This window comes from Triticum dicoccoides, chromosome 2A (genome assembly GCF_002162155.2).
Source record: "Triticum dicoccoides isolate Atlit2015 ecotype Zavitan chromosome 2A, WEW_v2.0, whole genome shotgun sequence".
NCBI classification, from domain to species: domain Eukaryota; kingdom Viridiplantae; phylum Streptophyta; class Magnoliopsida; order Poales; family Poaceae; genus Triticum; species Triticum dicoccoides.
This window is the reverse complement of record NC_041382.1, coordinates 418164744-418187811: the sequence shown is the minus strand read 5'-3', so window position 1 is coordinate 418187811 and position 23068 is coordinate 418164744. Positions and strand designations below refer to the sequence as shown.

General features: G+C 47.4%; 1 protein-coding gene across 3 annotated transcripts; it reads left to right on the top strand.

The window, feature by feature from the left end:
• Window positions 1–17339: 17339 nt before the first annotated feature.
• LOC119354761 lies at window positions 17340–21701 on the top strand. 3 transcript variants are annotated; one of them, XM_037621508.1, is made up of 12 exons: window positions 17340–17519; window positions 17653–17775; window positions 17888–17960; window positions 18081–18140; window positions 18295–18411; window positions 18528–18989; window positions 19220–19632; window positions 19782–19881; window positions 19987–20046; window positions 20145–20231; window positions 20431–20568; window positions 21087–21701. In XM_037621508.1, the coding sequence occupies exons 2-12, from the start codon at window positions 17663–17665 to the stop codon at window positions 21441–21443; spliced, it is 1980 nt and encodes a 659-aa protein (XP_037477405.1). In that variant the 5' UTR covers window positions 17340–17519; window positions 17653–17662; the 3' UTR covers window positions 21444–21701. The 3 variants fall into 3 exon arrangements, with proteins under 3 accessions (XP_037477405.1, XP_037477403.1, XP_037477404.1); XM_037621506.1 differs by having other exon boundaries at window positions 17341–17519; window positions 18051–18140; XM_037621507.1 differs by lacking the exon at window positions 17340–17519 and having other exon boundaries at window positions 17530–17775; window positions 18051–18140.
• The last annotated feature ends 1367 nt before the right edge of the window (window positions 21702–23068 follow it).

Genomic DNA, 23068 nt, shown 5'->3' with positions numbered 1-23068 from the left:
CCGAACGAAGGTCGTAGCAAATGAACATTAAGTTCTCTTATTTTCCCCTCCGCCTTGATCGCGATGCACAATGTAAAACGACTTATGCACCGGTAGGGAGGGAGTACTCAAACTTAGAATCTCCTGGCACAATAAGGATCGGTTAGTATCCGATTCCGACCACAAGTTTAAGAATCAGTCATGCATAATCAAACCTCCAGTTTAATTATAGATCACACCACAGATCTGAAGATCCATGCGAGAGTTTGATATACGGAGTAACTGTTGAGATTCCAGGCTGTGACTGCGTCGGGCTGTCTTCCTGTCTGTCCATCTTGTTATCTTGTTGTAGCTACTCTGCTGGGCGTATAAATATAAATATTTATTTTGCATCATCTTACAATCATCAGGACAATTGAGGACACTGTTACGCTAATGGACATAAACCAGTAACATGAACGCTGACTCGAACTATTGTCCTATTATGTTGATCAGATCATATCAAACCTATTTTAGTATTTGTTAGGTTCTTTTTAATTTGTCAAAAAATGGAACCACATGTCCTTTAGAAGTTGCATTATCATCCTGAGGGTGAAAAAGTAGACACGGGGGAAAGCTTATAGCAAGAGTCAAACAGGATACAGATAATGTGGGATCATCATGTAAATTGATCTGAGAAAAGAGCAACAAAAGAGGGAGCTGCTACACTTTTTTTTTTTGCCTATCCTTCACTTTGTCTAAGCCTAGACGCCTACTATTAACTAGTTAGCCCATGCACCAAATCAGATGCAAGCAAAGAGAGACAGGCAGAGACAACATTCCACACCAAAAAAATATTCTGGTGACAAGCAAGAAGCTGGCTTAGTGCAGAGGACAAGTAGTTAGTTGCAAATGAGGATTTCTTTTGAGAAGGGAAAAGAGCACTAGCAGTTTTTAGTCGCAAACAAGAGGAAAAGCCCAAGAGAGCAAGGCCTTCCTTTTATCCCCCCACGCACACTTTCACCGCTTTTGAGGCCACCCCTGCACCTTTCCTTTCATTCTTTAGGCTTATGCACCCGAAGAAGGTTTCAAGTTTAAACATTCTATTCTTAGGACAAAACTTGGGGTTTTGTCTCCTAATGCCTGATTTTTACTCCTGATTTGTACTCCTACGTAGTATGGTCCCAAACCATTTCCATGCTCGCGGAAGCTTTTGTTTAACAGCTCTAGATGACGGAGCCTTTCACCAATAAGCAGTCACTACCACTGTACAAGTGTTTCTTTTTGTTTTTGAACATAGTGCATGCCCTCCTTTCTTTACCTTCTTATTTTTATTCGAAAATAATAGTACAGGAAGAGAGCTTTCGAATTCTCCACTGAGGAAGAGAAAATAAATGAGCAAACTGTTAACATGTATGTATGTAGTGCGCATGTCGCCTCCTAATTTGTAGGATCTGAACTGACTACCCCAGCCTGCGTGCCTTGTCCATGGGGTGTATATATGTAACACTGATGTATGTGTGATTAATCAACACAAGAGAGCAAGTTTACTCTCCAACTTGGTATCAGTAGTCTCCAGGCCGCCGCCATGTCGGAGCAGCACCCCTCTTCCTCCTCCGCGGCGACTCTCTCCGCCACCTCGTCGCCCTCCCTCTCCGGCACTGCTCCCTCCTCGGCCTCCTCTAGCGCGGGCACCTCCCCGTTCATCTTTGGCACCCTCCCGGCTAACCCTAGCGCCACTGCCCCCGCTTCCTCTCAATTCGCCCCCATCTTCTCCTCCACCGCGCCGCCGCCGCCGCCCCCGGCCAAGCACCCTATCCTCAACGTCGACCTCACCAACCACATCCGCTTCCTTCTCAATCCCGCAGAGCACAATTATCACAAGTGGAAATCCTTCTTCCTTATGGTTCTGCTTCGTTACGGCGTCATGTATCTCATCGAGCACCCATCCCCACCCAACGCCAACAGCCAGTACCTCGAGCTCGACACCCACGTCGCCCTCGCCATGTATGCCACCCTCTCTAATCAGATCGCCGACCACGTGATCGGCGCCACCACCACTTTCGATCTCTGGTCTCGGATCAGGGACTACTTCCTCGCAAATCACGCGGCTCAGTACATGATGCTCAATCGTCAGTATCGCAGCCTCAAGCAGGGCGACCTCTTCGTCGACGAATACACACGCCGCATGAAGCTGCTCACCGCGGGCCTCGTCGACATCGACCATGCGGTCTCCGAGGTGGATCTGACCACTTAGTTCCTCCACGACATCGACGACCGCCTTGACATGATCCGAGTCGTGCTGGGGGACACGGTTCCCTTGCCCCCATTTGAGACCGTGTTTTCGCGCCTGAAGCTCGCCGAAGAAAACCTCGCTCAGCGCACCGCCGACGCCCCGGCCACGGTCCTCTCGTCCATGGGCTCGGCGGGCCATCCGGTGGCTCCGAATCCAGCAGTGGTGGCAGCTCCTCTTCTCGTCCGGGCGATCGGGTGGATCGTCCCCTAGACCGCATCCCCGATCGGGCGCCTGGGCGTGACTCCAACAACCGCAGGGACGCTGGTGACCGTGGACGCGGCCGTGGCCGTGGACGTGGCGGTCGCAATGGCCAACAAGGTCATGGTGGCTCCTCTCCCGCGCCGTTCAATCCCTACATGGGGTTCTTCGCCCCGCACGGCATGGCCATCCCTCCACCGCGCCCTGGCTGGGTGCCCCCGAACGCCGCCGGTGTCCTCGGCCCCCGTCCGGGCTCCCATGCTCAGGCGTACCCGATGCAGTACTCTCCCTACCAGCAGCCGTCTTGGGATCACATGGCTCTCCTTCACGCCGCCTACAGCAACCAGGGCTTCCACAACACCGCGCCGTCCAATGAGTGGTACCTCGACAGTGGCGCCTCCAACCATGTCACCGGAAACCCTGGTAACCTCATGTAGGATCGAAAGTATGTCTAGAGGGGGGGATTAGACTACTTGACCAAATAAAAGCTTAACCTTTTCCCAATTTTAGTTCTTGGCAGATTTTAGCTATTGTAGGACAAGTCAAGCAATCATCACACAATTCAAGCAAGCATGCAAAGAGTATATTGGCAGCGGAAAGTAAAGCATGCAACTTGCAAGAATGTAAAGGGAAGGGTTTGGAGAATTCAAACGCAATTGGAGACACGGATGTTTTTCCTGTGGTTCGGATAGGTGGTGCTATCCTACATCCACGTTGATGGAGACTTCAACCCACGAAGGGTAACGGTTGCGCGAGTCCACGGAGGGCTCCACCCACAAAGGGTAACGGTTGCGCGAGTCCACGGAGGGCTCCACCCACGAAGGGTCCACGAAGAAGCAACCACCCACAAAGGGTCCACGAAGAAGAAACCTTGTCTATCCCACCATGGCCATCGCCCACGAAGGACTTGCCTCACTAGCGGTAGATCTTCACGAAGTAGGCGATCTCCTTGCCCTTACAAACTCCTTGGTTCAACTCCACAATCTAGTCGGAGGCTCCCAAGTGACACCTAGCCAATCTAGGAGACACCACTCTCCAAGAAGTAACAAATGGTGTGTAGGTAATGAACTCCTTGCTCTTGTGCTTCAAATGATAGTCTCCCCAACACTCAACTCTCTCTCATAGGATTTGGATCTGGTGGAAAGAAGATTTGAGTGGAAAGCAACTTGGGGAAGGCTAGAGATCAAGATTCATATGGTAGGAATGGAATATCTTGGTCTCAACACATGAGTAGGTGGTTCTCTCTCAGAACATATGAGTTGGAATTGTGTATGTGTTCTGATGGCTCTCTCCACGAATGAAGAGGAGGTGGAGGGGTATATATAGCCTCCACACAAAATCCAACCGTTACACACAGTTTTCCAATCTCGGTGGGACCGAATCAAAAAACTCGGTCGGACCGAAAAGGTAAACCTAGTGACCGTTAGAGATTTTCGGTGGGACTGACATGCAACTCGGTAGGACCGATATGGTTAGGGTTTGGGCATAACGTAATCTTGGTGAGACCGATTACACGAACTCGGTGAGACCGATTTTGGTAATTAGCTAACCAGAGAGTTGGTCAGGCAAACTCGGTGGGACCGATTTGCTCTTTCGGTGAGACCGAAAAGTTACAAAAAGGAAACACTGAATTTACAATGCAATCTCGGTGGGACCGATTCGCTCTTTCGGTGAGACCGAAAAGTTACGAAAGGGAAACAGAGAGTTTGCAATCCCATCTCGGTGAGACCGAGATCCCTATCGGTAGAACTGAATTGCTAGGGTTTGGCAGTGGCTTATGACAAATGAAACTCGGTGGCGCCGGATAGAAAGAATCGATAGGACCGAGTTTGGCTTAGGGTTTAGGTCATATGTGGATATGGGAAAGTAGTTGAGGGTTTTGGAGCATATCACTAAGCACATGAAGCAAGAGGCTCATTAAGCAACACCTCATCCCTCCTTGATAGTATTGGCTTTTCCTAAAGACTCAATGTGATCTTGGATCACTAAAATATAAAATGAAGAGTCTTGAGCTTTTGAGCTTGAGCTAATCCTTTGTCCTTAGCAGTTTGAGGGTTCCACTTTCACATCCATGCCATGCCAATCATTGAGCTTTCCTGAAATAATCATCTTGGAATAGCATTAGCTCAATGAGCTATATGTTGTTATGAATTACCAAAACCACCTAGGGATAGTTGCACTTTCAATCTCCCCCTTTTTGGTAATTGATGACAACATATAGATCAAAGCTTCGACAAATGATAATAAGCATGAAATATATCGTCGCTTTGAGAAGTATGTGACAAGTGAGAGCTCCCCCTAAATTTGTGCATATTTAAAATTTGCTTTGGACTGCAAATGCACAAAGAGTTAGAGTCATGGGTTACTCTTCCATGTCACATACATCTTGGTGGAGCGCTTAAAACGATAAGAATGAAATACATGCACTCATTACCAAGAATAGTGAATGATCACATAAGATAGATAAGATATATCAAGCATGCATAAGTGTAGCTTATGATCAAACACATGATCATCAATGTCTCACGAGCAATGACATAGTATCTCAAGCACTCAAAAGCAAACAAAGTTCGAAAAAACCACCAAATAAAGCAAGAGAGAAAAAAAGCAACACACTCTCTCTCGAAGCCTATGATCTATACATTTTCTCCCCCTTTGGCAACAAGTTACCAAAAAGTTCCTAGAAAATGCATAGTGCTAAGTCGACACTCAGGCTTGATCTTCAGGTGGTGGTGAAGTCCGGAGCACTCCAAGGACGAAGCCTTCTGTAGACATGGTTGGAGTTGAGGCTGAAGTGGACGCTGGAGCTGGTGGAACTGAGGCTGTAGCTGGTGCAGAAGTGGTGGCTCTGGTGTCAGCAACTGGCACTGCATATGATCTCTGAGCTCTTGGTGCTCTGGCAAATGCATCAGTTGTAGTCTTGCCTCTCCTCTCCTGCATGTCATCCTGAAGTTGTTCCACTGCAGACTGAATCTCTGTTACTTTGACATCCAAGTCATAGAACTTTTGTTCCATGATTCTCTCTAGGCTCTGCTGATTCTGAGTGAGGGTGGCCAGTCCTTGCTCAATCCTCAGTGTGGATGCAATCAAGTAACCAAGCTGCTCTTGCTTGGTTTTCAAGAAATACTCAGATGCCTCCTCTTGAGTTGGCATCTTGGCAGCTTTCTCCTTCCTTGCTTTCTCCTTCTTTTCTTGTGCTTGTGCAGATGATGGTTCATTCTCAGTCATGACCACTTGATTATCTTCAAAATCTGGACGGATGGGCAGGTGTTCCTTGTCTAGTAAGTATATGCCTGTGCCCATCTTTGAGTTGATGAGCTCCTGAATCTGTGGGGCATATCCACAACTCCTCTTCTGGTCTGCTGCAGTCCTCTTGATGGTCTCTACCATGAGGCTCATCACCTTGAACTTCTGTGGCACATCAAATATATGAAGCAAATTTATTGCATGGCCTCTGATCATCTTGTGATCTTCAGACTTGGGCAACAAGGTGTACATCAGTATCCAATTGATAGTTGGCACCCCTGACAGGAGATAGTGCACTGAGCCAAATTTGAAAGTTTCAAGAGCCTCGTTTGGAATTTCCTTGTACATATTGGACATAGAGTTGTGGTCCATCTTCTTCTTGGCATAAATGTCCAAGTCATCTGCTTGCTCCTCTGGGGCATTAATGAGCTGTGCCCACTCAGCAACTATTGACTGATATCTGGTTCCTTCTGACATCCATACAATCCTCCCATCTGGATAAAAATGTGTTGTGGAGTAGAACTGCATGATAAGCTCCTCGTTCCACTTTGTGAGCTTCTGCCCAACAAAGTCTGCTACTCCACAAGCATTGAAGCTGTCATACACTCCAGGGTAGTGTTCTTCATTGTCCTTGATATATTGCCAGTCAACCCATCTCATATCACGGACTATTGGCTTCTTATCAAGCAGCACTGTCTCATAGAAGTCCTGCTGTTCCTTGGTGTGAAATCTGTAATCCACAACAGTTCTTCTCCTTGAAGCATACGGGTCTGCTTCTCTCCACTTCCTCAGCCCTGAGTCTCTCCTGAGCTTCATATCCTCAGCCACATGATGAGCATCGTTGTGGTCTGGGATCTTGGGCTTGAGTTTTCTGAGAACTTGCTCTTCATCATCTTCTTCAGCAGCTTCAGGCACTGGGGCCTTGTTCTTCTCAGCAGCTAGGATGCTTCTTGTATTCCTCTTTGGTGCTGTCTTGACCTTTGATGCAGCCTTGGGTGCTTCCTTGGGCTTAGATGCAGTAGCCCCTGATTTGATAGCATCACCCATTAGCTTGGGTGCCTTAGGTGCTGGTGCAGCAACCTCTTCTTCCTCTTCTTCCATGATGGAAGCCTTTCCAAGCACTCTGGCTACGGTCTTCTTCACCCTTTCCTTCCTTTTCTTGCCTTCAGCAGCAACTGGCTCTATGGGAGTGGGCTTCTTAGAAATCTTGATTGAAGCTCTGGCCTTTGGCATAGGCTGCCTGCCTGCTGGCCTTTTGATCTTTAACCCTGGCTTTGTGCCCTGAGCTGGCTCAATTCTCTTGGAAGTTGCTTTCTCTTTCTCTGCCACATAATCTTCATCCTCAGAATCCGAAGTTCTCTTCTTCCTCTGTCTGGTGGCAGCTTTTGGCAAATTGCTTGGGGTACTTCTGCTGCCATCATCTGAAGAGCTGGAGGGACTAGTGCCCTCACTCATCTGCACTTGCTGCTCTGACAAGTTCTGGATGTCACTCTGATCAGACATGTTGCAAACTCTGACTGCTGACCCTGTGAATAGGTTATAGATGAGATAGAGTGGATGAGCATCACAAAATGCAGAGATTTTTGCAAAAGAATGACTCAAAAACTTAGTTTTAGTTTCCCACTGAAATCATCTCGGATCTACCGATTTTTAAACTCGGTGATACCGAAGCAGTTTTGGAACCTAAACTAGTGAACTCGGTCAGACCGAGTCACAGTTCGGTGGCACCGAGACTGCTAGGGTTTCACAGAGTTCCAAAATCGGTCACACCGATAAGTAATTCTCGGTCAGACCGAGTCTCACTTGTGCAATGGCATAAGCCAAATCGATGGGACTGAGTTTTTCAACTCGGTAGATCCGAGATGGTTTCAGCGGAAACCTAACCCTAAAATTTTCGAATCAAAACTAATCTACGAACGCATTGACTGGACAGGAGTGTTTCAATCGTGGCAAGAATCATGATGATCACAATGTGCTAAGAATCAGATTGGGGAATAGCACAAAGATCGAGTCCATACCCTAGTTCGGCGGAGACTCGCTACGGCGGCAACGGCGGGGTAGAATTCCGTTGACGGCGATGGAGACCAGCGACTGGAGGCGGCTGGCGGCAAGGAGACGATCCGGAGACCAAGTTGGCAGAGCAGGCTATCGCGCGGGCGAAGGGGTTCGGAGAAATTTCCAATTTTTTTTGCCCGTGACTATATATAGCCCGACCCTGTCGGTGTGACCGAGTGGAACGACTCGGTGGCACCGAGATGCAAAACTGTACACAGTTATAGCAACTCGGTGTGACCGAATGGTTCAAATCGGTTGCACCGAGATCAAAAACATAGATCAACTTAATGATCTCGGTAGGACCGAAAGTAGGGTATCGGTCAGACCGAGAATCATAAAGAGGTTTTGGAAGTTTAAGTCTATGACGAATCGGGGACTCCGAGCGCTCCTCACACAGAGTGGTTCGAATCTGACTTGATCAAATTTTATGATGTAGCATGAATAGAGTTTGAGACGAGAAAAGCATAGATAGCTAGAGGAGGTTCTTAGGCATTCTTGTCCATCCACTTGGCAAAAGGAAATAAAACCGAACAATCAAAACTACAAGTGAATGTCCTTGAATGAGTAAAATATGCAACCAGCATGCTCACACAATAAGATGGCAAATGAAATATGTGACAAGGCATGACAACCAATTCTAGCATCTACCAAGCAATTTGCGATGACAAGGTCATCTATATATGAGTATATTGACTTAGGAGTCAAGTGAGAACACTTGATCATAGGTCATACTCATCGTTTAAGCTCAAGTGGGGTTACCACTTTTACATAAAGCATTGTTGTGTTCACATCTTTAGAGTTGCTTTAGCTCAAGTCGAGTAAAGCTCCCCCTAGATGTGATATCCCCCCTTAGAGGGATGAACTAACCTCGGGTTTTGTCGATGATGACTTCATGTAGATGTTGAAGATGTGGATGCTCAATATTGATGTAGATCACTTGGAGCTATCCCTTTGAGTGAATTACACTTTCAATACCTACATGTGTTAGTCCCACAAGGAACAAACAAGGATATCCATAGACATAGAGTGATGCACACACAAGATGATGTCCATGAAAACTTTTAGGTTACCTTGTCCCTTGTCTTACCAACAAGAGGGTTTGTGACTCCTTGAACTAGTGCAAGATGTGGAAGTTGATTGCACTTGTTCTTGCCAAAATGATAAGAGTGAAGTATGTTGGCGGAGTCACCCTCAAGAACTCTCTAGTTCTTCTTCTTTTGGATCCACACCATCTTGATGGGAATCCTTGGAGTTGTAGTCGTACTTGATGAAGTGGAACTTGAAGTAGTCTTGGGAATCCACTTGACTAAGGTCTTAGGAGCTTCTTCAAATGCATCAATTTCCTCTTGAAGCTTGTCCTTGCCTTTTGCTTGTAGTCTTGTGGTGGAAGATCATCTTGAGCTTGTGTCCCCTTGAAAGAAGTATCATACTTTTATTGTTGAGGAACAAACTTTGTCTTGGGGTATTGATCTTCTTCCCACTCAACTCCATTGGCATTGAACTTTCGTTCAAAATCAACACCTTGATTCTTCCGGTGCATTCCTTGCTTGCGCACAATTTCCTCGAATTTCTTACTCCCGGCAAGGCTTTTGTACACTCCTTTCTCTATAATTCCCTTCAATAAGCTATTTTCTTGCTCAAGTGTAACTTGGCTAAGAGAATCATTAGTGGAATCAAGATAACTACTAGAAGCAACAATATTGGATTTAGCATGATCATTGTTACTGCTAGAGGAAGAATCTTTCTTGTTCTTGTTACTAGACTTGACTTGAGGCATGTAAGTGGATAAGAGTAAACGCTTGGCAATGTAAGGAGAACTTTTCTTGCGGAGGTCATCATTGATTGCTTTTAAGAACTCATGCTCTTGCTCAAGATTGAGCTTTTCAAAGCGTAATTTCTCATGAGCTCTTAAAAGTTCTCGATGATCTTCGAAGATAGTTTCATGAGCTAACTTAAGAGTGTTTAGTTCTTTAGTTAGAGCCTCAATCTTCTCCTTATCATTGTCATTCATTTTATCTTGATTAGCATGATTAATTGACGTTTCATCATAGTATTCATCACTAGAGTTGTCAACAAGCAAATCATCACCTAACAAGTCATCTTCATCACTATTGAAATCAACATACTCGGGGTGTGTTACCTTAGGACCTTTGGTCATGAAGCATCTTCCAATTCCTTCATTTGGTGAGTCAATGATGTCGTAGGAGTTGGTTGACACAAGTGCTAGACCGGCAACACCTTCATCTTGAGTATCTTCGGAGTCGGAGTGATAACTTCTCTCGGAGTGGCTATCGGAGTCGGAGCCGGATACCCATTCACCAACATGAGCTTGATGTCTTCGTTTTGTGTAGCTCCTTGATGATTTTTCCTTCCTTTCCGAATCCTTGCTTCTCCGTGAGTATCTTCGTTCATAACGATCATCTCTACTCCTTCTCTCTCTTGGTGGTGATTCTTTGCTTCTTCTTTTTGGAGAATCTTCTCTTCTCTTGTAGGGAGCCGTACACTCATTGGAATAGTGTCTGGGTCTTCCACAACTGTAGCAGTTTCGCTCTCGACTAGAAGATCTTTTGTCATTGTAGGACCTTGACTTGAAGCTTCTATCTTTGCTTCTACTCTTGTAGAACTTGTTGAAGTTCTTCACCATTAAGCTCAATTCTTCATTGAAGTTTTGTTTCTCACTTGATGATGTAGGGGCTTCACATGAGGCTTTGTAGGCACCAGTTGATTTGTTGTGAAGTTCCTCTTTATCCTTAAGTGACATCTCATGAGCAACAATTCTTCCAATCACCTCCGTTGGCTTGAGATCTTTGTAATTGGGCATCATTTGGATCAATGTGCACACGGTATCATATTTTCCATCCAAGGCTCTTAGAATCTTCTTGATGATGAATCTATCGGTCATCTCTTCACTTCCTAAGCGGCAATCTCATTTGTGATGAGAGCAAGCCTAGAGTACATTTCAGAGACACCTTCACCATCCTTCATTTTGAACTTGTCAAGTTGACTTTGAAGCACATCCAACTTGGATTCCTTGACGGAGTCGGTACCTTCGTGCATATCAATCAAAGTGTCCTAAATTTCCTTTGCATTCTCAAGACGGCTGATTTTGTTGAATTCTTCGGGGCACAATCCGTTGAAGAGAATATCACAAGCTTGAGGATTGTATTGCAACATCTTCAACTCATCCGCGGTAGCTTCACGGTTTGGTTCTTTCCCATCAAAGAAGTCACCTTGCAAACCAACACACACAATAGCCCAAACGGCGGGGTTATGTCCAAGAATATGCATTTTCATTTTAGGCTTCCAACTAGCAAAATTAGTACCATCAAAGTAAGGACCTCTACGGTGATAATTTCCCTCGCTATACGCCATACTCTCCTAGGTTGTGAAACCAAGGCTATGACCACCAAAAGCTATGAAGATCAAAGCAAATGGAGACCAAAGCTCTAATACCACTTGTAGGATCAAAAGTATGTCTAGAGGGGGGGATTAGACTACTTGACCAAATAAAAGCTTAACCTTTTCCCAATTTTAGTTCTTCGCAGATTTTAGCTATTGTAGGACAAGTCAAGCAATCATCACACAATTCAAGCAAGCATGCAAAGAGTATATTGGCAGCGGAAAGTAAAGCATGCAACTTGCAAGAATGTAAAGGGAAGGGTTTGGAGAATTCAAACGCAATTGGAGACACGAATGTTTTTCCCGTGGTTCGGATAGGTGGTGCTATCCTACATCCACGTTGATGGAGACTTCAACCCACGAAGGGTAACGGTTGCGCGAGTCCACGGAGGGCTCCACCCACAAAGGGTAACGGTTGCGCGAGTCCACGGAGGGCTCCACCCACGAAGGGTCCACGAAGAAGCAACCACCCACAAAGGGTCCACGAAGAAGCAACCTTGTCTATCCCACCATGGCCATCGCCCACGAAGGACTTGCCTCACTAGCGGTATATCTTCACGAAGTAGGCGATCTCCTTGCCCTTACAAACTCCTTGGTTCAACTCCACAATCTAGTCGAAGGCTCCCAAGTGACACCTAGCCAATCTAGGAGACACCACTCTCCAAGAAGTAACAAATGGTGTGTAGGTAATGAACTCCTTGCTCTTGTGCTTCAAATGATAGTCTCCCCAACACTCAACTCTCTCTCATAGGATTTGGATCTGGTGGAAAGAAGATTTGAGTGGAAAGCAACTTGGGGAAGGCTAGAGATCAAGATTCATATGGTAGGAATGGAATATCTTGGTCTCAACACATGAGTAGGTGGTTCTCTCTCAGAACATATGAGTTGGAATTGTGTATGTGTTCTGATGGCTCTCTCCACGAATGAAGAGGAGGTGGAGGGTATATATAGCCTCCACACAAAATCCAACCGTTACACACAGTTTTCCAATCTCGGTGGGACCGAATCAAAAAACTCGGTCGGACCGAAAAGGTAAACCTAGTGACTGTTAGAGATTTTCGGTGGGACTGACATGCAACTCGGTAGGACCGATATGGTTAGGGTTTGGGCATAACGTAATCTTGGTGAGACCGATTACACGAACTCGGTGAGACCGATTTTGGTAATTAGCTAACCAGAGAGTTGGTCAGGCAAACTCGGTGGGACCGATTTGCTCTTTCGGTGAGACCGAAAAGTTACAAAAAGGAAACACTGAATTTACAATGCAATCTCGGTGGGACCGATTCGCTCTTTCGGTGAGACCGAAAAGTTACGAAAGGGAAACAGAGAGTTTGCAATCCCATCTCGGTGAGACCGAGATCCCTATCGGTAGAACTGAATTGCTAGGGTTTGGCAGTGGCTTATGACAAATGAAACTCGGTGGCGCCGGATAGAAAGAATCGGTAGGACCGAGTTTGGCTTAGGGTTTAGGTCATATGTGGATATGGGAAAGTAGTTGAGGGTTTTGGAGCATATCACTAAGCACATGAAGCAAGAGGCTCATTAAGCAACACCTCATCCCTCCTTGATAGTATTGGCTTTTCCTAAAGACTCAATGTGATCTTGGATCACTAAAATATAAAATGAAGAGTCTTGAGCTTTTGAGCTTGAGCCAATCCTTTGTCCTAGCATTTTGAGGGTTCCACTTTCACATCCATGCCATGCCAATCATTGAGCTTTCCTGAAATAATCATCTTGGAATAGCATTAGCTCAATGAGCTATATGTTGTTATGAATTACCAAAACCACCTAGGGATAGTTGCACTTTCACCTCAGCCACTCGAATTCTTCTTTACAGCGTAAATTCTCTAGCATTGTTGTAGGCAATGGCCATCACCTTCCCATTCATGCCACTGGCTCCACCTCCCTCCCTCCCCACAATTTCCAACTGCGCAACATCCTTTTCTTCCCTTCTGTCACTACTAGCCTCATCTCTGTTTGCCAATTTATCAAAGATAATTTTTGTTCCGTCGAATTTTACCCATTTGGCTTTCTTGTGAAGGATCTTCGCACACGGAGGGTAATCCTGATCTCCGCTAGCTCCGGCGATCTCTACCCGTTCTTCGGCAATAACAGAACGCGGTGCACTGCCCTCTCCGCCACAACCTCCGATGGTGACGTGTGGCATCGTCGCCTCGGCCATCCAAGCACCCAATCATGCCAAGCCATTACTAGTAGTTTTCCCTTTCAATGTAATAAGCCATACACCGGCCCTTGTAATGCTTGCCAATTAGGGCACCAACCTCACCTACCTTTCTTCTCCTCTACTAGCCGCACCAATGCTCCTTTCGAACTCATTCATTGTGATCTGTGGACCTCTCCGGTCGTGAGTTTTTCTGGCTATGAATATTACTTGGTTGTCCTTGACGATTATTCTCACTTCTCTTGGTCATTTCCATTACGGCGCAAATCGGACACGTCCATTACCCTCCAACGTTTCTTTGCTCATGTACGCACCCAATACAATGTTGTCATCAAGGCCCTCCAATGCGATAACGGTGGTGAGTTCATTAACTCCACCCTTCGTTCCTTCTTCTCTTCCCATGGCATTTCCTACCGTTTCTCGTGCCCACACACCTCCCCTCAAAATGGCAAGGCCGAACGACTCCTCCGCACTACAAATGACGTCGTGCGTACCCTCATCTTCCAAGCCAACCTCACCCTGTCGTTTTGGGTGGAGGCCCTTCACACGGCCACATACCTCCTCAATCTCTGCCCCTCACGTGCCATTCATGGCCATACACCTTACTATCGCCTCCACGGCATCCACCCCACCTACGACCACCTTCGAGTTTTCGGTTGCCTTTGTTTCCCTAACCTATACGCCACATCTTCCCACAAACTTGCCCCCCGGTCTACTCGTTGCGTCTTCTTAGGCTACCCACTCGAGCACAAAGGCTACCGCTGCTACGACTTAGAATCGCGTCGCGTCATCGTTTCACGTCACGTTGTTTTCGATGAGAACGTTTTCCCCTACATCTCTCCCACACCACCAACCAGCTTCCCACCAGCCACAAACGATCCCAACCACCAAATCTCGCTCCAGCCGCGTCTTCCCGATCCCCATGCACCAGCTGGGCCCCGCCACCCATGCACACCTGCCACACCAAGCGATCCGCCAATCCCGTCGCCCCGCACACCGGCCACCCAATCCACGCGCTCCACCCCCACGCGCTCCACCAGCTCGACTGAATCTTCCTCGCCTCCCGCGTCGTCCCCACCTGCTGCCCCGCAGCGCAGTACCTCCGACCACAATCCTGTCAACCAATCTACCTCGAATCATGCATCCACCTCGTCCAATTCTCCTCTTATCGGATCCCCCTCAGATCACGCGGATCCAACCCAACCTACCACACCCCGCCACGTCATCCTCCCCATGCAATATCGATTCAGCCCCCTCTCAACGCGCATAAAATGCGCACACGCGCCAAATCTGGCTTCTGTCAACCGAAGCGCCTCTTCCTCGCCACCCAAACGGCTTCCCCCATCTCACCCATCCCTGCCACATATCGCTCAGCCCTCCGAGACCCTCATTGGCTACATGCAATGCAAGATGAATTTAACGCTTTAATCAAGAACTCGACTTGGTCTTTGGTTCCCAAACCTGCAGGTGTTAATGTGGTCACTGGCAAATGGATATACCGCCACAAGTTCAATCCTGACGGCTCCTTGGCGCGGTACAAAGCTTGGTGGGTTGTTCGGGGTTTCACTCAAAAGGAAGGCATGGACTACGAGGAGACTTTCAGCCCAGTGGTGAAACCGGCCACGATCCGTGTGGTTCTCAGCCTCACCACCTCTGGTTCTTGGCCCATACATCAACTTGATGTTAAGAACGCATTTCTTCATGGTGAACTCAAGGAGACAGTCTATTGTGCACAACCATCCGGCTTCATCGACCCCTCTCACCCGGATCATGTTTGTCTCCTCCGTAAGTCTCTCTACGGCTTGAAACAAGCCCCCCGCTCGTGGTTTCATCGCTTCAAGTCTTTCCTCTTATCCCTTGGTTTTCATGCATCCAAAAGCGACTCCTCACTCTTCATTATGTCTCACGGGTCCTCCATTGCTTATCTACTCGTCTACGTTGATGACATAATTCTCACCACAAGCACACCGCATGTTCTTCACTCCATCATCCACTCCCTCAAAGCCGAATTTTCCATGACAGACCTCGGCGAGCTTCATCACTTCCTCGGCATTATTGTCACACCCAACCGATCCGGTCTCTTCTTGAGTCAGCAACAATATACATTAGAGGTTTTGGATCGCGCCCATATGCTCAACTGCAAACCTGTGTCCACCCCAATTGACACCACCGCCAAACTCTCTTCTACCGATGGCTGCCTCCTTTCCAACCCAACCACCTATCGCAGCATTGCCGGTGCCTTGCAATACCTCACCCTAACCCGTCCGGACATATCATATGCGGTGCAACAGATTTGCCTTTTCATGCATCAACCAAGGGATACTCACATGCAACTAATCAAGCGTGTTCTTCGCTATCTCCGGGGTACCACCCACTTTGGACTTCAGCTCTACAAGTCCTCCTCTCTCGATCTCATGGCCTATACCGACGCCGATTGGGCGGGTTACCCTGATATGAGAAAATCCACGTCGGGGTTCTGTGTCTTTCTCGGCAACAGCTTGATCTCTTGGTCCTCCAAACGCCAGCCGACCATTTCCCGCTCCAGCGCCGAGGCTGAATACCGTGGCGTTGCAAACTGCGTTGCCGAATCTTGTTGGGTCCGTCAGCTTCTCCACGAACTACGGCGCCCCCCTTCTCGAGCCACCATTGTATATTGTGACAACACCAGTGCATCTTACCTCTCATCTAATCCAGTTCAGCATCAGCGCACTAAACATATAGAGATTGATCTTCACTTCGTCCGTGATCGCATGGCACTCGGCGAAGTGCGGGTTCTCCATGTTCCGTCCAGTTCTCAGTTTGCAGACTTGTTCACCAAGGGGCTTCCTTCACAGGTCTTCACTGAGTTTCGATCCAGCTTGAACGTCCTCCCAAACGGCGTTCCAGCCGAGGGGGGTGTTAACATGTATGTATGTAGTGCGCACGTCGCCTCCTAGTTTGTAGGATCTGAACTGACTACCCCGGCTGCGTGCCTTGTCCATAGGGCGTATATATGTAACACTGATGTATGTGTGATTAATCAACACAAGAGAGCAAGTTTACTCTCCAACTCAAACCTGTCAAGTGTATGTGTATGTGGTGGTTAGGCTGGTTAGTAAATGCCACAGTCAAAGATCCTACAGTAGCATCATCCTGCAGTTGCTATAAATGTCGTAGCAGATCCCTTGCACTCATATCATCATATCACACTCTGCTGTTCACTTGTCCATCAATGCCACAGCGATCTCCATGTGAAAGGGGCAGCACAGAGATTTTGAAATGTGTTCTTCTCTTGACTGTCACATCTTGGAAAACCTACACACACTGCAATTGAAACTGTGCGCCAGGGTTAAGCAGAGACATAAGTACTATTAGTCCTAAATGTAGTACGTACAGTACAGGCACTGCTTAATTAAGGACGTGCTGCATTAATGCGGCATTGCTTCATGTGCCCATTGGTTTGGGGGCCTGCTCCATTTTTATATGGTTGAAATCTTGGAGCAAGAAAAGCGAGAGGCTTGCGTTGGCATTTGTCAGCAAGCATTGGCTTATTAGCAAGACAAGATAGGAGTACTTCCATTAATCTAATCCTAGAATCTCCCCGCTTCACAGTCACCACATGAAATTAGTGACGTACTGCCCATGGTCAGGGTAGACATAAAAATAAAAATGAATGAAAACTATTTTTTTCCCTCTGCCTAGTCGAGTTAAAAAGGTGCAGCATAAATTAAGAAGAGAAAGGCAAAGGAAAAAAGAGCCGTCTGTTTTGTGATCTTTATCCAGTTCCTTTTTGCAGTTGCAGGCAACACACATGCTAATCGGCCAATGGTGATGTTGTTGCGTTTGGATAACTGGGGGTGGTTTCTGCTCTGCGGATAATGAGGATTTGCAAAATGTCCACTATCTCTATCTGTTTCTGTTGAAAACAAAAAAGAAAAATGTCCACTACCAGTAGTTACTTTGACCAGAGGAGTAGGTGCTGGTGGGTAGATGGCACCGGTGGCTATGTATGTGCAGGGCAGGGCAGGGCAGAGCTTCTTGGAGCCTAGTGTGCCTTTCTGAAGCCACCATTCTGCTCGCTTGCATCATTGGCCTCTCTCCCCCACTCTCCCGCTTCACTGCTCCAGCCTTCAAGTCTCTTTCTCCCACCTCTGCTCCACTGCCCAACCCTTAAATCAATTCCGAGCACTCCACCAGCTAAATTGTGTGAGCTCTCTCTCTTTTCTTTCTTTTGTATTCTTCGTTGCATTTCTCTCTCCCTGTGTGTTGGCGCAATCTTGTTTGGTTCTTGATCACCTGCCATGGTTTCCATCTTCTGATTTGGTTGGTTTCAAGACAGTTTGTGGAGAATGAGAGAGATGGAGGCACTGGAGAAGAAAAGCCACAGCTCCTTGGCCAAAGCCAAACCACTCAAGCCCTCCTACAACTACAATGCCCCATCCAGGCACAAGCGTTCCAAGAGGTTGGAAACATCATCATCTTCTCCTCTGCAAATTTCCCTCTTCCTTTTCTCATCTTGATTGATGCTTATAAGTTAGTGCTCATCAAAATGTTTTTATGCTTTGTAATGGCAGTGATTTGGAGGAGAAAAATGCCAACGATGCGCTGCATTCTTCGCAGAAAGCGTCTCATAATCAGCCAAAGTTGGTAAGTTTTTGTCCTTTTTCTTGTGCTCCATATAGTGCCACTGCTTCTCTGTAGATTTGAGATTTTCCCTTTTTTTGTGGTGTCTTCTAGAATGGCAGAAACTCAAACTCTCATCTGCAGAGCGAAACCAACAAGGGAATCCAGCCCAAGACTGACACGCAAGACTCACTCAGAAAAGAGGCAAGCATCATCTTTTTTTTTGCTGTTGTTAGCTCACAGGCAGAAGAAATCAGAGACTGAATCTTGAAAGAATTGCCACAACATTTTCATCTCCGGATGCCGAACCGCACTCAGCGTCATTTTGGTCTAATGAGATGACGATGCTCTGACGCAGATTGTGCAGCTGGAGAGGCACCTTGACGATCAGCAAACGGTGCGCGGCGCACTGGAGAAAGCGTTGGGTCCCAACCCTGCTCCGCTCACTCTGTCCAATGAGAGCCCAATCCTCCAGGTGAGACTTACAGTTTTACCAGGAAATCTATCTTTCATTTTAACACCATCTGTTCATTCATTAATAGTAGTATGTGTTCATCAGATGAAACTGAAACTGATGTTTTCTTTTGGCAGCCCACTAACCAGCTGATAAGGGAGGTTGCCACATTGGAACTGGAGATCAAGCACCTGGAGCAGTACCTCCTAACACTGTACAGGAAGGCATTTGAGCAAGCGCCCACGGTGCCATCCTCACTTGTCGTCCGTCAGGAGGAGCCGGCGCCGCCAAAGCCGTCAGTGAGCTCACGGTCTGCGCAGATGGAGGAAACGCCCAAGCCAAAGGCCACCGCCGGAAGAGGTGGCGATGCGATGCTCCATTACAGCTGCCCTCCCCTTAGCAAGAGGAGGAATGGCACGATGATGGAGGACTGCTCTCCGTCCACATGCCCAACCAAGGCCATGGACTCTGATCATGGCCTGCGCAGCCAGTCCACGCTGTCGTTCCGCGGCGTGTGCTCGTCGAGGATATCGCCGTCGGAGGAGAGCCTGGCGAGAGCTCTTCGCTCCTGCCACTCTCAACCTTTCTCCTTCTTGGAGGTGACCCATCTGAATTTTCCAATTCCACAGTTGGCTTCAGACAGTTTCATGTTGAAGTTCAGACACAACATACTACTAGTAACAGAAACTTCACTGAAATTTGAATAAATGTGCTGCAACGGCAACATCCAAATTCAAAATGGTTGATGTTACTGCTGCAAACTGTTGCAAGATTTTAAATTCTGTTACTTATCAGCTAACCTGACTGACATTATTATGTTATTTCGCAGGAAGGAGAGGCTGCTACTACATCAGGAGTGGTAAGCCTGGCTGACTATCTGGGGACTAATGTGGCTGACCACATCCCTGAAACCCCAAACAACCTTTCTGAGGAGATGGTGAGGTGCATGGCAGGGGTGTACTGCAAGCTCGCAGATCCACCTCTGGTTCACCACCGTGCATCGTCGTCGCCGACGTCGTCGCTCTCATCGACGACGAGTGTGGTCTCCCCACAGTACCTTGGGGACATGTGGAGCCCCAATTGCAGGAGAGAAGCCACTCTGGACTCGCGGCTGATCAACCCGTTCCACGTCGAGGGGCTCAAGGAGTTCAGTGGACCGTACAACACAATGGTTGAGGTCCCGTCGATTTCCCGCGACCGCCCGAGGCTTAGAGAAGTCGAAGATTTGCTCCAAACTTACAAGTGAGCTGCTCCTGCATTTTATTTTCGTACTCTCCAAACGTTCTTGTCCAAATAGGGAAATGTACGAAAATTCTTGTGTTCTATTGTTCAGTGCTACTAATGTGGTATGAGCAGTTGTGAATGAGCACTGATAGGTTTGACGTTTTCAGGTTAATTCTTCATCGGTTGGAGAGCGTCGACCTCCGGAGGATGGCGAACGAGGAGAAGCTCGCCTTCTGGATCAACATACACAACGCATTGTTGATGCATGTAATGCTTGCTTGCTCCCTGGTCCAGTCCATACTACTCACATAGATACAGTATATATTTGTCTGAATGAGTGAAATGATGAAGCGTTGGCACAAACTCCCACAGGCTTACCTCAAGCATGGCATCCCGCAGAACCATCTGAAGAAGACATCACTTCTTGTCAAGGTAAGGTGGGACAGCTGAATCAAGAAAGCAAGCGCCGTTCTTCTTCTTGCTGCTTTCTTGGGATGTGACACTGACAGAGGAAATTCCCTTTTGCCCAGGCCGAGTGCAAGATCGCCGGGCGCGGCATCAACGCGGCGGCCATCCAGGGGCTGGTCCTCGGATGCAGCACCCACTGTCCTGGACAGGTATGTACTCCCAAACCATGTATGGCTATGTTGCATCATTTGGTCAAGAAGGCATGGTGCTGCTTATCGAGTGGCAGTATCTCCAATGCTGCATCATTTGGTCAAGAAAGCATGGCGCAGATCGAGTAGAATGTTCCTGCAATACTTGATTAAATGTATGGACAAATTCTGATTGTAACACTTTGGCCGGCGCATGCAGTGGCTGAGGACTTTGCTGCAGCCAAGGATGAAAAGCAGAGGGAGCAAAGCAGGGGGGCAATGGCAAGCCTTTGCCATCCATCGGTCCGAGCCTCTCCTGCGCTTCGCGCTTTGCTCCGGGAGCCACTCCGATGCCGCGGTATGATATGAACTACTCTAGACTCTAGCACGCACCAGAAATTTTCAGATTTCCGAAAAGATGCTCCCAAAAGACGGAACACTCTTAGCATCGAGACATAACACTGTCGCGAGACTTTCTTTTGACTAATTGGATGTAGAGGAAACATGAGGAGTATAACCCTAGTAGAGTAAATTGGAGTGGAACAAATGTTTCCCAAAGTGATAAAGCTAAATGCACCACGGCATGACACAACACAATGATGAAACAAAACTTAACTTGACACCCCTTTTTCTTTCTCCATGGAATGTTGCTGCATCTTTTCTTTTGTTGGCCAAAGTAAATACTCCCTCCGTTCCGAATTACTTGTTTTAGATTTGTCTAGATACGGAGGTATCTAGTTCTAGAGCGACTCCTCGCTGGAGCGGCTCCTCGCTGTATCTAGACAAATCTAAGACAAGTAATTCGGAACGGAGGGAGTACCAACCAGCAGTCCAGCAGTAGATTACTGATCCATGCAAGGCGCGACGGGCATGCAGGTGAGGGTGTACACGCCGAAGCGGCTGTTCCAGCAGCTCGAGGCGGCCAAGGAGGAGTACATCCGCGCCACGGTGGGGGTCCGCCCGCCGGACCATCAGCACCGCCGCGGCAGGGTGCTGCTTCCCAAGCTGGTGGAGGCCTACGCCAGGGACGTCGGCCTCTCGCCGGAGCGGCTCCTCGACGCGGCGCAGCGGTGCCTGCCGGAGAGTGTGCGGGCAGCGGTGCAGCGGTGCCGGCCGCAGCAGCAGCAGCATCAGGGGACGACGGCGAGCAAGGCGGTGGTGGAATGGGCGCCGCACAGGCAGAGCTTCCGGTACCTGCTCGCCAGGGACCTCGCGTTCCCGCACCTCAGCTGATCGCAGCTTCCACGGGCCACGGCATTGGCCATCACCCGCATTGTTGCCGTGGCTGGGCCTTTGCTTGACTTGACTTCATTGATTAGTGGCAGTGAACGAGATTAATTAAGTCATCACTAAATTGTTGATAGATTTGGTTCTAGGATTACACTACTTATCTCCATTTTCTTGTGTGTATCTACTTTGTCCAAGGAGATGCGCGCGCTGTAAAGAGATTTTGCCTTTTGTAGATAAAGATATGATGGAGGATGAGGGCAACCAATTGTTGTTTCAATCTTTTACAGGAAATTTCTTACTCTTAGTATTGAGTGCAGGGGCGGGCCCAGGATTTAAAGAGGGTATATTTAGAAATAGTAAGACTAACGATTCTTTAATAGCCTAAAGCCTATAATGGGGCATAATTGAATACGTAAAAGGCTGCTAATTTTTACAAGTAATGATCATTGTCACATTGTTACAAATTTATGGACATTCTCACATTACAAATTCGCATCACAAATCATGAACATTTTTTTAAAAAAAACTCCTCCCATGCATTAATTAAGAGCATGTTCGGGAGCCCTCCAACTCTCAACTCCATCAACTCCAGGTCCAGATCTCACCCGAACGCTCCAACTCTTGGCTTTGAGGGAAATAAGCTGGCGATTCGGTACATACAAATTTTCTTGAGTTACGGAGTTGGCAAACTCAAACTCCGCGAAAACTGGGAAATTAGAGTTGTCGATAATTACACCGAGGGTGTCACTGCAAAGTGAAACGGCCGGTACCGGTTCGATCGATCAGGCAAGAACACCTGGTCACGCATCTCCGCCTGACCAGGCCTACGGCCCAACCCTTCTTTCCCACACTGTTTGGAATGTCATCTTGCTCCGCATGGGCCTGTAACATCCTAAATTTTCAGTTTGGATGTTATACATAGATCATCATATGCATATCATATTTTATTTGCATTTTGGTTGCGAGCCTAGAAATCTTAAGCAACTCAATGACCCAAGAAGAGAGTTGGAGATTTCATTTATTTTCATGTTCGAATTTTCTCAAATTTGAAAAGAGGATCATTTTGATTTTAATAAATTTTCTCTCCGAAATATTTCCAATACTAAAATAATGAGAGGAAATAAAATGACTTTTCCAAAATCTCAGAGGAATATTGGAGAAAAAATATTAAAATTAGATAAATATTTTATTTCGAATTTTATCGCAATTTTATTTGAATTAGAAAAATATGCATTTTTCAAAACTGCATAATTAGGCCAGAAAAATGTTCCCCTCGTTTTAAATATTTTATTTAGACGGCGAAAATTATTTTTGGCATTTTTAGATTTTTTATATTTATTTAAGATTTTTCTTCAGCGGATTTTTTTTAAAGTCGTGCGCCAAACTGGGCCGGCCCCGCTGGGAGCCAGGCCTCGGCCCAGTACCCCGCCGCCTCGCGCCACGCCCGTGTCCCCGCCGGACTCCGGCGAGGGGTCCGGATCATCGTCGCCGCCCCGCGCCCCCCTTGCCCAAGTCAGACCCCCGGTGCCCCTTTATATGCAGCCGCCCCGGCCCCCTCCTCCCACATCGCCAGCCGTCGCCGCCCCCAAGCCGCAGCAGCAGCGCCGCCGCCGCCTGCTCCGCTGCCG